Source organism: Apteryx mantelli, chromosome 1 (genome assembly GCF_036417845.1).
Source record: "Apteryx mantelli isolate bAptMan1 chromosome 1, bAptMan1.hap1, whole genome shotgun sequence".
Taxonomy (NCBI): Eukaryota; Metazoa; Chordata; class Aves; order Apterygiformes; family Apterygidae; genus Apteryx; species Apteryx mantelli.
The window spans coordinates 169,654,535-169,670,762 of NC_089978.1; the positions used below are offsets into that span (position 1 = coordinate 169,654,535).

General features: G+C 35.7%; 1 protein-coding gene across 1 annotated transcript in view; it reads left to right on the plus strand.

Annotated features, from left to right (window-relative positions):
• The window catches only part of ANKS1B (ankyrin repeat and sterile alpha motif domain containing 1B), a 449,800-nt gene that overhangs the window by 206,055 nt on the left and 227,517 nt on the right, over positions 1 to 16,228 (plus strand). Inside the window, exon 13 of the mRNA XM_067312063.1 lies at positions 13,846 to 14,429. Within this exon, the coding sequence (XP_067168164.1) occupies positions 13,846 to 14,429 (584 nt within the window). The remainder of the gene's footprint in view (positions 1 to 13,845; positions 14,430 to 16,228) is intronic.

Below are 16,228 nucleotides of genomic sequence, written 5' to 3' on the forward strand. Positions count from 1 at the left end.
TAAGGATCAATTTTAATTTGACACTCTCATCAAAAGTTTCTGGGTTTAGAAGTTTTGCTCTTCAAGGTGGTTTCCTTCTTTTCCTTTTAGTCTTACTCTCTTTCTTCCCTATTCCTTTCTTTTCTGTCTTTCCTATTGGTTACAAAAGGAAATCAAAAGGAAAGGTGTTTGCTCACTTTTAATTAGAAACTTGATTAAAATATTTTCATTATCATTTCTGATTATTATATAGTAAAAACTATTAAAAAATCTGCAAGCATTAGTTTGGTATTGGTATTTGTTACTGTGCTATCCGATAAGTTGAGCTGCAGCTAGATTTAGTGATGCTTGGTTGTTTTTTTTAAAGAGAGGAAAAAGTGACTCATGTAAATATCTCAGGAGACTGTGATCATTTGATTTCCAATTTGTTCTAAATGAGGAATATGCTAATTAAAACAATGGTAATATTGTTTCTGCAACTATTTGTTAATTATGATTGATTTAATGAACTACTGCTGCATACTCCATTCTCCTGAGTGTGTTTGGTAGGTTAGAAAATTTGTCGGAGCAGCACTTTAAATCTGCATCAAAGAAAACACTGGAAGAGTCAGAGTAATTTCATAGTAAGTTGATCCTGAATCTCCACAGAGCTCTTTAACAGCAATAGTGAGTTTCATCCAATGCAAAGAATTGTCTTTTTTGGCTGCATGATGTATATCAAAGTTAATTTTTCTACAGCTTCAACTTAGTTATATTACATTACACATTATATGTTCCATTATGTAACGAACATGGAGTGTAAGAGTTGTTTTATAATCTAAATTATAAGTGTACATTTATAATATAAAGTTGTTTTATAATCCCTTTGAATCATGAAATATTGGAATGGTCCAATTCTGTTAAAATTATGAATTTTCAGCTAAAGTAAAAATAGTAAAATAGTGATGGGACATTGACAGCATACAGGAGACAGGAATTGATTATATCACAACTTGTGAAGTTTTATTAATAAAGAATTTGTATGCCATAAATTGCCTTAAATATGACAGTGAGAACCAAAGAGGCCATGTAGCATGCTCAGTGTAATGGACCAGGAAGGTGATTTTTGTAGAAGAGTTTTTGAATGGGTTAAGATCAGGGAGCCTGAGGTTGTAATTGATACAAGACAATGGTTTGGGCAACAAATGGGCAAGTAGAGGCTGCATTTTAGAAATACTTTGCAGGAAGATGTGTTGAGGCTTAAACACAGTATGAATGCAATAATCTATGGAAGTAAGAGACGAATTAATGCTCAAGTTACAGAACAATTCTTGTGAGAAAACAGTAGATTCTTTTCTACTGTGTTTGTATGGCTGAATGATGAAGAATTTAGTCAATCTGTGGATTTTAATAATTTTCTCTTTTCTTTGGGGGAAAGAGGAGAGAAGAGAGTGGGAGAGTGGGAAGTGGGGAGAAAGGAGTGTATGCAAAGAAGCTGAGTCCAAGAGTTCAGACCTTTTTTCTGTAGTGACTGAAAACAAATGCTCCAGAAGGGATGGTTTGAATCAGGCCAGTCTCACCAAAAATAATACATATCTGTTGAGAATGAGTCCCTTTCCAAAACAGATACAACAGAAAGAGATATCCTAAAAGTTCTAAGGAGAAATATAAACCCTTTAGCTTTTGATCCTACCATCCAATGCTGAGGAAGTGTTTGAAATCACCATTTAGAAGATACTACTATTACGAAAAATACTGAGGTTTGGAAGTTTGTTGTCACATGAAATGAAACAGAGACCTTTCTAAGTTTTCAGTGAGAAATCATGAGAGAAAAGTTCTTTTACCTTATCCATACAAACCTTACAGTCAGGAACCATACCAGGTATGTGAAGAACCATCTACTTCCTGACTGATCATAGGAGCTGGAACCAGAAGAAGGGAGCATGTTAAAACTAAAGGGCAAATGGTGGCTCAGATGTCTTTGTAGGCAGTGTTTGACATGCACAAAACTGTGATGTGGCCAATGGACAAATGCACTGCTGTGCACAAAACTTCATTGTTCGTTGTTTTCAGTTCCAAGGAAGGCCAAGTATCAACTGTGGACCTCCCACAGAAAGGAAGATCCTAATGGTACACTGGATTAGGAGCAAAAAGACTATTCCAAGGATAGATTATGACATATCCCGTGAAAAAATTTTTTTTCGTCTTTGATGAAGTTTCCATTCTTTTTCAGTTTCCCTGATCTTTGAAGGAGACAAGTGACCTTATCAAGTTGTCTCAGATACAAGCCCTCTAACTGCTGTTTCAGTCAACAAAGGTTTTGAAGAGATTCTTATAAAGAAGAATAAAATTAGATGACAGAGATCCTCTAATTCTTTCTCTGCGTTCATACCAGTGTCCACTTCACAGGAGCCTGTCTGAATAGCAGTCAAGACTGTACAAAGCTTTTAGGAAATCTGTACGACTTTTTTTTCCCTCTCTTCTGTCCCTGCCCTCTTAGAAGTACAATCTTCTTTTAAAAATGCTATCACTTCAGACGGCATATTACATTTCATGAATATGGATTATTCCATTCAATTTTTGAGCTTTCCTAATTGCAATACCCTGTCCTTTGTCAGAGATCCCTCTCGTGAGAATCAGTTATAGCAAGAAGTGATACCTATTGTAAAGATCTTTCCCAGTTTTATATGTTGTTTCCAATTGAAAATGGTAATCCCTAGCTTTGAGATTAGTAAACCAAGATGAATTCACAACTCTGTCTAGAAGAGGTATATGTTCATATCCAAAGTATATAATCACACAGGAAGGAAGTTTCCTATACTCAGTAAAGATGTGCCACTAAGTAAATGGGGTTTTCTAGTGGGGAGAAGCTTGCTATAATCCATTATTCCTGGTATTCTGATCAGGCTGTTAAATGAGAAGAATCTGAGATATCTGTTATGTGCCTATATAGGGCAATTCTTATCAATATTGGCACATTTTCTGATAATTAAGATTCACATTGTATTTTCCTGTCTGCAGCTCCTAGACTCTTAAATGACTTTATTCATGTGTTTGTACCAGTCTAGAGGATGTCTTTGAAAGCTGCACTATTTTATATCCTTTTAGCTTGGTAAATCAGTCCTCTTAGTCCATGATAATATTTATTATCATTGTTCACATTATTCCATCTAAGAAAATGGTATTCTCAGTAGCTGTAACATATTTGAAAAACAGTTTTATTTGGTGCCTAAGGGAGTAATCCACCCGATGTGTTTCAGAAAGGCAAGATGACCCTTAGGTTGTGGAGAAATATCATCCTTTTGTGATTGGCAATATTCTGTGGAAGCCATTCAAGATGTTACCAGCACCTACTTGTCATTGCACTTCTTTCATAGGTGGCCATCCCACAGATGGTTCAGCAGAGGAGTGTCTGTGAGGGCTTTCTAATCCATCTCAAGCAAAATAAGCCAGATGAATTCTCAAGTACTCATATTGACACAACTGATTTGCCCAAAGCAGATCAGAGGCCATCCTTATGAACTGTTCTGACAGTGGAGCGGTTGGAATGGTAACTTCTGGCTGAAAAGCAGAAGGGTGAGTGGTAATGTTTTGTAGTGCAACAGCTATTCACGAAATGAAACTCTGTCCTCTAACTTTCACATGACTCTGACAGAAAATAAATCATTCAGGATTTCTGTACACAGCATTTACATTGCCTGACTTTTCAACCAGTTATGTAAGTGGGGTTTTAACTGGATTGAACTTTGCTACCTTTGCCCCTCTGCATCAAACTCTGTAGTTCAGAAGCATGGATGGCATCCCCTCTGTTTCCAGCCAAGATAACTGACCTATATTTGGAAATACCAAGGAAATGTCTCTGTGGGAGCTTGTGACCAGCAACTAGAGTGATTCATACAGCTTTCTTATAATCTTTTTTTTTTAATTCACGTAAATGTACAAAGCAGTAAGAGAAAAGAATTGGAATGACTTTTGCTTATCTATAGCTGTTCTTTTAAAAGATGGAGAAAGTCTCTATAAGTTTTGGTAAATTCCAGTTAACTCAGATACTGCTGCAAATAGTTTGAAAGAGACTGGTCTGCAATCTACCTGTAGTATTTTTGCCTTAAACAGCTGCAGACTTTTTTCAGCTGGTCCTTTTAGCTCCTTAGGTGTCTTTTTGCTCTAAGTAAAGGAGCTTAGCAAAGTGTCATTTGTGACAGAGCCTGGAAGTTGATAATTGTCTTCTGAGTTCATTCATTGCTCTTCCTGTCTACATTATTGTGCTGTACTTCTTGTTTTTCCTGTAACTGAATCTGAAATTGAACTAGTGCTTTTCTACATTCCAGTAGCTTAATAAAGCTACACATTGACTCTCTTAACAGCAGTAGTCAGTTCGTAACAGGTTAATTCCATGTTCCAAATGCATATATGTTTCCAGAATTTGCTGAGCTGATACTTGAGGTCAGCCATCCCTTCAGGGTCAGTGCCACTCAGGTGGTTGGGATTCTCAAACTGCTGCCTACTTTGATAGAAGTATCCAACAATCATTATTTAAAATACTGACAAGTCTCCAGTTCCTATCTGAGGTCAGTGTATCTGAGTCAGCTGATGTGGGGTATATGCACAGAATCGCTTCAGCAATTATTTATTTTACAGTAACAGATACTTTGAGATGTGTTATCTACATGTACACCACCATCTGAAATCATTGTCTGCTATCATTTGACCTCTAGGAAGCAATTCAGGTGTCTAAACAGAGGTGCTTAGACCATTTTGTACACACAAGATACCCTTCCTAACCTCTAGCTACTTTCCCAGAAAGACCAGATTTCCAATAACTTGTGTCACGTCTGTCAGCCCTTGCAGTCAGCTTGGATACCCTAGTGTGTCTAAAATGGCCATAGATGCCTATGTTTAGCCACCTAAATCTCTTCCCTGCTTTCAACAGAATCTGCTTTTAAGCACCCCACATGTGACATTACCCTTTAAAGTAACTACAGTTAGTTATAGAAAGTAGACGTCTTTCAGAGATTGTCACTCTGTCTAGAAAAGTAATATTCTTAGTTAAATTCTTTTGCGCATATTTGTGTAGGTTGATGGATTTTTAAAGATTGTTTATATTTTGTAAATACTTTTTGAAAGGATTTATATGGTTATCCTTTTACATTTACAAACCCCAAATAAATCAATAGGGGAGAATGAATATATAGAATCTATTTTTTAATCCTTCATTTTCCTCATCCAGTGTTTATAACAAAAAGATGTAATGAGTTGCAAGTTTGCTAAAATACCATGATTTCTAGTGATAACTTTCAAAACAGTTACATGTAAGTAATTATATAGAATTTCAGTAAATGTTCCATATGGAGCTGAAGAAACCTTGCAGTTCTGGATACGATCTTCCATGACTCTGCATGTATAATTCTACTAGATCTAGAAGTAGGCTGTGATTCTATAGTCTGATATGTTTTCTAGGCACTGTTAAGAATTAGGCACTTCCTGTCCTTATAGCTTTGTTTCTACTACCTAACATGAAGTTCTGCAAAAAGCAGTACAAGTTATTTACTATTACTGATCTTCTTGGGAACAGTAAAGCTTCTAGTTAAAGGGGCCATTTGGATTTGAGCCTTTATTTTACATTATTTTTTATGAAAGCATTGGTTCCATTCTTGCTGGCTTTGAAACATAAGATGAAACAAGTGAGCTTCCATGTGGAGTTGGAAGAAGAGAGAAAAAAGAGGAGAGCAGAGCAGAGAAGGTTAACCACAATGCGTCCCATCCTTTTTAAGTATCTTAAAAATACTGCTCAAATCAGAGATAGATGCTTTCATAAGGTTAGGGATGACAGAAGTGTATGATCAATGTAAATGCCAGACATATATTTTGTATTCTTTCTGCATTTGTCTCATGCTTGGGGAAAATGAATTGTTGCTTAAGCAAATCTTTCCTTCCAAATACAATTGTGGGAATTGTTGAGTGACATTTCCTTTTGGAAACAGCACTCTAAAAATCATCCATTATTTTTCCAGTCTCTTTTGCCTTGATAATAAGTACGTTTAGTTCCTAGCTGCTGGATGACTTTTTCTTTCGTTCCTTCTTTGCATTTGATGTGTGAAGTATCAGGAGTGGAACAATTAACTAGTTTTCATTAGTGTCATCAACAAAAGGATTTGGTTTCAAGAGCTCATCTGTCACATTCATATGGGTTTGCACTGAGTTTGGTTATTAAGTGTCACCAAATTTTCCTCTTCTATTGCTCTTCTCTACTGTACTATGTTGTAAAATTAACATGTACTTTCTGAGCACAGCCACATCCCACTCAGCTGCCAGCTTTCTCCCGCAAGAAGAAGAGATGACAACAGAATTTCTCAATGCAATTATATGTGAGCTTTCTGCAAAACTACATTTTGCATCAATTTTCATTCATTTTGCAGAATTTCTCATGAAAGATTACTTAAGTTTTACAAAGAAGTAATGATTTTTTTTTTCCTGTGTGGTAGAGTTGAGATACTGTAACAGATTTTTAGCATGAACATGGGTGTTGAAGAAGACCAGTGCTTCACCTGGGTGATGTTGGACACTATTTCATCTGCATAAAATGTGCAGTCCTTAACTTACATGTTAACATATGTTAGTTTTCTGAAGAATTCTTGGTTTGAGGAGCAAATATATGGCAGATTCTTGTGCTGTAAAATGTGATGGTTCATGAAAGGCTGTCTGTCATTAAGATGTCTAGGAGCCATGCCTTATATAGTCACATAGAAAGAAATTCTCATGGAAACAGCATTATGGAGGTGGCAGTTGCAGCTCTATATTTTTGTTTAAGTTGAATTTTGCTGTTAAATCAAAGATTAACCCTGTCTGTGTTCTATGAAAAAATTCATTTCTGCCCCCCTCAAATACAGAATGCACTCTATGTGTAGCAAATATATTTTCTGAAAATATACAGGAGAATCATTATACCTCTAAAAAAGTTAAAATTAACTATGAATATTTGCACTAGATTACACTCCTATTACTGCAATTTTGGGCAAGAACTATATTTGGATATTATAATGTGCTTAGAATTGGCAGTAATTACCAACTAATATCCTTCCTCACTGAAAGCTTTTTCTTCATCAAAGGCTGGGAAGTAATATTCAGAAAACTCCATAGGGAGCTATCTTATCCCCTAGATCTCTCTCATCTTCTTCCTGATATGTCATTGTAAAACAGAAGACTAAATGTGGACAGTGAAACAACCAAGAAGGCAACAACAGTGAAGCATTAATTAGGTAGAATCCTTCAGTACACAGGCAAGTGCAGATTTTAATGTTATAGATTTGAACTGGTGGTAAAGAAGCAAGTGAAAGCAAACACAAAATCCACAGAGACTTTTATTGTGATTTCTAGGAGACAAAATGGCTTTGAGAAGCTCGTAATGTTGAAACCTGGACACACAGCTTGGAGACCATTGACACCAACATTCCCTTTTGGTTTCTTTGGATTTAGGATGAAGCAGAAGGAGAAACAGCTCTGGCTGGACACTGCTGCTCTTTTCTGTGCTGTTGCTGATGGCAGTACAAGCCCACATTCCTTATGAGTTGCATAGTAATCATGTTGTTACATCTCCCACAGAGGTCTGTGGTACCTTGCTGTAACATTTACTAGAGTGAGAAAACATTGTACTGCCTCATCAAGATAGCTGCAGCCAACATACTGCAGTTCCATCAGAGAGCTGGAACTTAGAGCACCATGTTGTTTGCTATGTGAAATAATGCTTTCCTGAATATTGCTACTTCAGCTTTTAAACGCTTGGAATTTTCTGTCTTGCACCTTTTCTTGTTGATCATTCCATTTTATGATATCATTTTGACAATACAATCAATATCATCACTACTGAAGATATTCTAGCGTGTTCAAAGCAACTTTTACCATGCAAATAAGATGACTTCTTTGCCTATCATCCTTCTATTGCAAATGGTTCCAGCTTGCATATGTTACAGGAAGGGATGAAAGGGTACTATCTACATATTACTCGGCTGTGACTGCTAGTTTTATCAATTAACTGAGTGTGTGGAAATGAGAGTTGAGAGTACATTTTTGGACAGATATTACACATGTGCAGAGTATGCTGCTAAAAACATCTTTCTGGATCAAATGAAAACAGAACTTGAATAGATTAATAGCGCAGGTGTCACAATACAGTTGTTACCATAGCTATAGAACAAATCTCTAATGGGTTTTTATTCTACATTAGAAACTCGTGCCATGGCAACAGCAGTGCCTGTTAAAGATGTAACTCTGTAGTTATAATTTATCCATTACAGCTCTTTTCATTACTATTATTAATAAGTGCTATTCTGCTGAATCTACTTCAGTTTTGAACATAGAATCTCTTGAGACACAAATACGAATAAGCTAATTTCCAAGTTTACATGAATGCAAAATTCACAGAATTTAGTATACTCCTAATTTTTTAATATGCTCTGCAGATTTGGAGTCAGATTCATAAAATAGTTATGTAAGTGTGATGAAGCATCTGCAAATTATAACACTCAATTATTGCAAGCAGGACACGGTATTCCACAGAGATCTATATATATACCACAAGCAACTGTGCTGTGGTGCACCAGTGTGTAAATAAATAGCTGATTGGATTGCGAACTGCTGTCTAAATACCAAGTTGGTTGTATGTAAACTGGTGATAACAGCAATACTTATCTGAGGCTCTGAGCTTATGGCAGAACTAAATTGATTTGTAGTTACAAATGGAAATGTTCTGCAAAAGTTTTCCAAGCAACACAGATATGGCAGTATCATAGTGATTTTCATAAATAATCCAGTCAGATGGGTTAGCTGTGGGTGCACTTGTAATGACACTAAAGATCTGTAGAAGTGACATCTGTTTATGTTTTGGTATTTAGGATATTATTTGCAAGTGAAAAGATAAGGCGGGAAGAAAAGCAATATCTTGTAAGAAAGAAGATCTCCTTCTCTTGGCTTTTTTAAAGATTACAAAATAAGCTTTCCTACAGAAAGAAAGAAGATAATTTACCAGAAACAGAAAACTTCTCTCCATCAGGATTCAATCCAAGAGCTTGACCTTCTCTACCTATTCTCTTCTCATAGTATTCCCAGGATCTTTATCTGAAAGTCTGTTCTCAGAAGACTTACCCAGAAGACCGTGAGAAAGCAAAACTGTTATCAGTAGCTTAGCATTCACCAGCGTATAAATCTACGAACTATAATGAAGTAAAAAATAATATCCTTTCTTAGTGTCAGTTAAGTTGGTTGAAACAAACAGAAGTAAAGCATCTAATGAAAAGGTTGAGAAGCATATAATAAAATTAGGCGATAGAACACATTAGAAAGGACAACTGAGATAGTTAACTGAATTGCTGAGATATATTGGTAATTTTAAGATTAATTCTAACCACACAGGACATTGATCATCAGTATAGGCAACTTAAAGGAAGGATCTTTTCAGTGCGCAGCAGCGTTCAAAAGAGCAAGAATAATTTGGTATGTTTAAGAAAAGAAAGGAAATAATACACAAAACATTATATTTTGTGCATTGCTACTAAGCATCAGAAGAAATACCAATTTCAATATCAGCTATCTTAAAATTTATAGTAGAAGTGTACAGCAGCAGAAAGAGACCAGTGAAAGACTTTGGTAATTATTAAAAGCTAAGGAAGGTATCTTTAAAAAATACAGTTGCTTATGGCAGGAAGGATACAGAAAGAGCATTGTATTATCCTGTTTAGACTTTTTTCATACTTCAAGTTCTGAAGCTGAGATTTTAGTAAGACATTCACATAGGCAATGAAAACAAGTAGTTGCATGAGTTTAAAGAAGCTTTTTAATATCTCATGCTTCAGATCTTAAGTCAACAAATACTGGCTTGGAATAAGAAAGAAAAACTATACTCTGGCAAATTATTTTATGGTTGTCTATTACAGGGATTTTGTTTCCGTGTATGATTTCTTTAGAACAATGCAGTGAGAAGTAGGCTACAATACCTAGAGCAGAGGTAAAGCTCTGTTCTGTATTCTCATTATTCTCTGAACATACGGTATTAAGCACTAGCAGTACTGATGCAGTAGTAAACTAAAATAACAAATACAAAATAATAATACAAAGTTGTGTTAAAAGAACATTAAGGTCTAACAGTTAACAATTCAAAATCAGAAGATTTGGAATTATACATGGATCATAGAATGGACTTCTGAATCTCAACTAGTTCAGCCTCCTGTTTAGAGCAGGACTACCATCAACATTTGATCAGATCAGGCATGGCTTTTTTTAGCCAAGTCTTGAAAACCTCTAAGGATGTTGATGCCATGACCTCTCTGGATTACCTGTTCTAGGGCTGCTGTGCCGCATGCATTTTGCATGCATCTTAATCTTTATCATGACCCCCACATACTGTCATTTTCCTGGCAACCCTAGTCTCTTTCATTGTCCAAAATAGATTTATTTATTTATTTATGCATTGCTGAAAGTCATGTGATGAAGGAGACATAGCTATGAGATCTTTGCTTCCTTCATAATATAATTTACAAAAAAGTTTCTAGTTAGTGAAAGGTATCAAAGAAAAGAAATGACAGCTAAGGCAGTTGAATACTGCACAAATTACATTCTGTCATCTCTGTTAGAGCTGTTGTATGCTGATCAAGAGAGACCAAACTTTATCCAAGTAGTCATTAACAGCATTCCTTCTTTTCTGAATGATGAATTTGAGACTTACAGAAGTGACTTCTATAATTGACTGACTTATAAAAGTACTGAAGTCAATAGCAGCTGAGCTTTGAAAAAATATTCTGTGTTATATAATGATAAGTACTCTTAACAAAGCAAATTTTAAAGAACATCAAATTGGATATTGAAAATTAGTGGACATTTTCAGTGTAATCTCCTTGAGCCTTATCTCTCATTTATAAAATTGGGATGATATCACATTACATCCTCATCTTGTAAAGATATATGAATTCATATTTGTGAAGCACTTAGATACTGTAGTAATGAGCATCATAAAAAATCTCAGGAGGTGAGGAGTAACTTGGTATTAAAGAAAGTATTTGAATACTGTGCAGTAAATAGGTAATAAGACCAGTCTTTTTGAACAAGGAGAATATAAAATGGTGAAAGCTTCTCTTTCACTGGGCAAAGTTCATTTTGAACACTAAATGAAACGGGCAGGTTTTGAGGAAAAATAATATGTGATAATATCAAAAGTGAATCATAGTGCTAAAACATAAGAAGACTAAAGGTTGCAAGGGCAACCTTCATTTTGGCCTTTCCTGGCTTCCTTAAAGTGCTTGGTTTTACAAGTTTAGCTTGGCTTTTATTGTTTTTGAAGTTATTTATACAATAGATATACAGCAACTGTACTAGATCGAGCTGCAAAGGTGCTTACAATATGCTTAGAATCATTGAATCCATGGCAAACTTCTGCCACTTCAACTAGCGAAATAACTGAAAACAATATTTTGGTATGCTCACTGGACCACTGCTAGAAAGGAATGAAACACACACTTTCTATTGGCCATGACATATATTTACTGACCACAGAGGAATGGCAGTTCTCTGAAAATGTAATTTTTGTCTGCTCTCGTAAACAAAGCCAGGACATGAGACAGCACTGGTGCTTGGCAGTCCAAATTTGTAAACTGTTAGTGTGGGTTTTGGCATGGTTTTGGCCAATACCAAGCAGGATTCACCCAGACAGTTCCCAGGCACAGTTCAAGTTTTAGCAGAGGCCATAGACCATTCCCAGTAACTGTTTGGATGTGCCAATTCTGTCTCAAGAAGGAGGAGAGTTTAGCTTAATGGACATGAGCCATATAATTCCTTTAGATCCTAAAGGAATTGTTGTTGGCCAGTTTTATTTACCAGTATAGATGCAGCTATCAGTTTCAGTCCAGATTATTAGCAAAGTCCTTGCAGTCCAGGTGCCTGTAATCTTTTCTTGTTCCAGATTTATTCTCCTTTCTTACTTTGTCCTGAGAAACACATTTACCTCTAAGTTAGTTCAATGGACAGCCGTAAGACGGATCTCTAAAACATTAGAGTAGGATTCAGTTCATGATTAAGACGTCTAAATTTAGGTATCATAATGCAAACTGGATGCCGTCTCCCATTATAGTCATTCGTGATCTAGTCAATGCAGTTAATAGATACAGAGAGTGACTTAGCTGATCAGCCATGATGTAGAGTGAGACTTCATTCCCTAAGCTCCACTGATTTCATCAACCTCATCTCTGAGTATGACTGGAACCTTACATACTTCTTACAAATGTACATACCTAAACTAAGATGTCTTAATCAGGAGCTGAATCCCAGCTGCTGAGTTTTTCCTATTACTGAAAAGCACTGAAGTCAATCAGTATTTGCATCCTTTATTTTTCATTTTAAGTTCACCTTCAAAGTTACAGATGTACAGTTAATTCAGCAACTTTCAAAAATTAAAGAAAGTGAGAATGTCCCATCCCCTTGTTTTTTCCCCTAAACCAGATTTCCTGGCATTATTGAGTCTATAAGCTCTGTCACATCCCACATTCTACCTTTTGCCATTATATCAGACATCCTTTTAGTTGAAAAATGCTCAAATATGCCTGAGGTATATATTTTAGTCTCTTGTTTCCCAAAGGAGAGAAGTAGATTTTCTAAGGCTGCACCCATCCTAATCTTGATTAGAATTTTATAATGATAATTTAGAAAATGAGAAAAAACATGTAGTTTTACATTTTCAAACTATGGACTAGTATAAGAGCTGGTGATCTGAAGTACAAACCAAGATCTTTCTTCTACCATTCATTTATCAAGTACTACTTCATTGTATAAAAAATATTTTAAGATTTTGTTTTTTTTTCCAAGCAGATATTGTAGCAAATAGGAGGAAAACAATCAGTTTCTTTACATATTGTGACATGGTGCTATGTTTGATTCCTTCCGGTAGCTATGGCTGTGCGTACAGTCCTCCAGTTAAAGATTCTACATACGTAGATACAGCTTTCAGCAGGAATGACATCTATGTATCTTAAATGAAGCGGTGATGGAGATGCAACTGTTAGTGGGGACAGAGTTATTCTGAGTTGAATAAGGTATCTTAATGCCATGTGGATAGAATGGTGTTACCCTCACCACTGCTTTAAATGAGACAGCACAGATAGAAAGAGTTATCAAATTTTATTCTTCTAGCTCCTGCAGCCACAGGCTTAGAAAAGGCTACAAATTCTTAATAATCCATTCTGAATTGTGTCAAAAGGTATATCTTTCTGTAGTTTCCATTTGCCGTGCTAAATTGCATACAAAACTTGTTAAAAAGATTTGATTTCCTATTCTTCTTTTTACAATGGTTACTATTCCTCTGAAACTATTCTTGTAAATTCCCAGAAATGAAAACATTAGGATCTATTCTTTAGATAGTCAGTAAAAAGGAATCATAGTTGTGAATTCAAAGTACAAAATTGTCTGTAAAAGGAAAAATTATTAAGAATAATGCTGTTATACAGGTTCTTCATATGTTTTATTACCTAAAAAGTAACTAACCAATTCATCATTCAAAATTGTATAATTTGTACATATTTCAACTCAATAACAAGTTAAAAGTGACACCATCAAGTTGATGGAATAAAAATGACCTATTGTACTTTATAAATTTGCTTTTTCCTGTAATTGATATGTAGCATTGAGTTTTGGTCTGTTTTTCAACCAGTCAAGATAAATTAGTCAAGTTTATAGAACAAATTGTTTGGTAAGAGACTAAGAAATCAGTTCATGATAGAAGTATCTTTTATTTCTGTACATAAGAGAGAACTAAGCATCATAGAAAATCATTTTGTGTAAGGGTTTTGCTGTTTATAGTATTTTATCACTCTGTGTTGTTTTTTTTTAACAAGATACTCTCTCTCTTTTCAGAGCGTCTTTGCCAGGGAGAAGCATCCACTGAAAGTGAGCTTCCCGAAGGACACCCCACCGAGAAGTTTGCAGGTTTACTTCATGGATCATCACCTGCCTGTGACCCACCTGATAATCCATTCCAGCTGTACAGCAAAATAAACCAGTGCAGTGGTCCGGTGGAGAAAAGCATTTTGAACAAGAAAGCAGTACAGCAGATACAGCTGCGGAAAGAAAACACCACTGATCCTCCTGTTAAGAAAAAAAAGCCACAAGTTGTAAACAGAACCATATTTCATACTAAAACTAAACCAGTGGAAAATCGTACACTGGTTGGCACAACAACAAGGATAAGTGAACAATGGGTTATTACTACTGGGGGATTTGTGGAGCGAGCATGCACGCTTGGGAGAATACGTTCTTTACCAAAGACTTTGCTTGAAATGCATTTATGCAAAAATGTTTCAAAATCTGATTCCAATCTTATCTCCCGTCCACCAAATGACAAAAAAGCAAGAAGCAACTGGAGTGAACCCACACCAAATCAGCAGTGCTCTAAAGGAAATTCTGAAAGAACACCTTCCTTCACATCAGAATGGGAAGAAGTAAGTTTTGGTCACTTTTAGTACAAGCAACTATATAGAATTGTGAAACTGCTATTATTTTTTAGTTTCAGAGGCAGAAAATAAAAAGTGAATCTTCCAAATTACAAGTCCTCAGAGAGTGTGTATCACAGTGTAATACATGTAGTTTGACAGCTGGCACAAAATGCGATGCGTTTTTGCTCGAAATGCTGCACACTGAATGAAGCCTATTGTTTCCATAGTGAATGAAGTCAACCAGAAGTAATTCTATTATTCTATATGTTGTGACATTCCAATTATTTTCTGCTGAAGCCCTCATCAGTGACACTAACAAAATTGGTAAAATGGGCTTATAACTATGCCCATTGTTTATATATTTGCTAATTATTTCCAGCCACTTCAGAAGAACAGGCAATGCCCCCTGACAAGAGACAAGAGAACATGGCAGGAATGGAAAACCTATGATGGTTGGTTATGCATTCCACAAACCCAGTCTGTATTATACATCCTCTACCTAGTGAACTGTTTGTGTACACAATACTTGCCATATACCTGATTCTTGTGTGGAGTGGGAATACACTTTTAGTTGCTATTAAAGGAAATCTTTCATGCTGAGTTCATAGTTCATAGGCTTGCTCATACAAAATACTTTATTTTAGTTCTAGAGCTTGATTGTTCTAATTTCGTTTTTTCTTCCTACTGTGCTAAATTTCAAGAGTGTAAATGATTCTTCATAGACACGAAAGTTCCTGTCTTATTGAGGTAAATTAGGTTAAGAGTGGGATATGTTTATATCTTTACTGCTATTATAGAGAAGTAAGCACTTTGAAACAGCTATTATGGGAAAGTGTCTTTCTATATCCCCCAAAGTCTTTTTATCTCAAAAATAGAAGCCAGAGTTTGTATGATTGGTTATTTTTCTAAAAAGAGTTCTTCAGCTCATCTGAATGTCTCATTTGACATGATATTCATAAGGTAGTTTTTGTTGTACAGAAGATATTTTCTCAGTGGAAGGGTATTTAGGATCAGGTTTTGATCTTACTTATTTGGGTACATTTTTATGAGATCCTGAAACTAGTAAGATCAAAGATTGCCCTTTAGGGGGATGTCAAGGTTTGGTTATTCTTGAGGGTAGGACAAATTTAGTTTCTCAAAAAGTAGGTGTGAATTCTAAATCTGCAGATTCTGAGATTATTCCCAGGTATTTTCCTGTCAACAGTGACAGGAGTCAGCTGTCCTAGTCAGCCCTAATATTAAACTAAGTAAAACCTAGTTCTCTGTTGCTGCCTTCTTCTTTGACAATACCTGCCCTTGATTCACTTTTTGTTTTGTGCTCTTGTTATAGAGGATATAGGAGGTATACTAATTCTGACCTAGTAAGTACAATGTAGTTTACAAATGTTCAGATAAACTCTGGAAAAAGTGTAGTACTGTTTCACAGACAATATCATTCCGTATGAACTTGGGGGGGGGGGGGAGCACAGCTGTTTCCTACCTATTCGGTGGCCTTGAGACAGATGGAGGAAAAGGGAGCTAGAAAATTCTCTGGAAATCTTAAATGCACAATTGATTTAGTACCTTAAAACACACAAAGCAATATTATTATTCATTAATAGTACTGCTTAAATAGTCCTCTAGTGGTTCAAAGCTATCATCAAGCAAAATAAGCCTATAAAATTAATATCCATTCTGTCATATACTTTAATACACACATTTTTCTCCTTTGTATCCATATATTGAAGCAAGACAAAGTAGTTTCAAATACTGAGATATAAGCAGATGACCAGTGTTGTCAGTATGAAAAGAACTATACTGTAGGG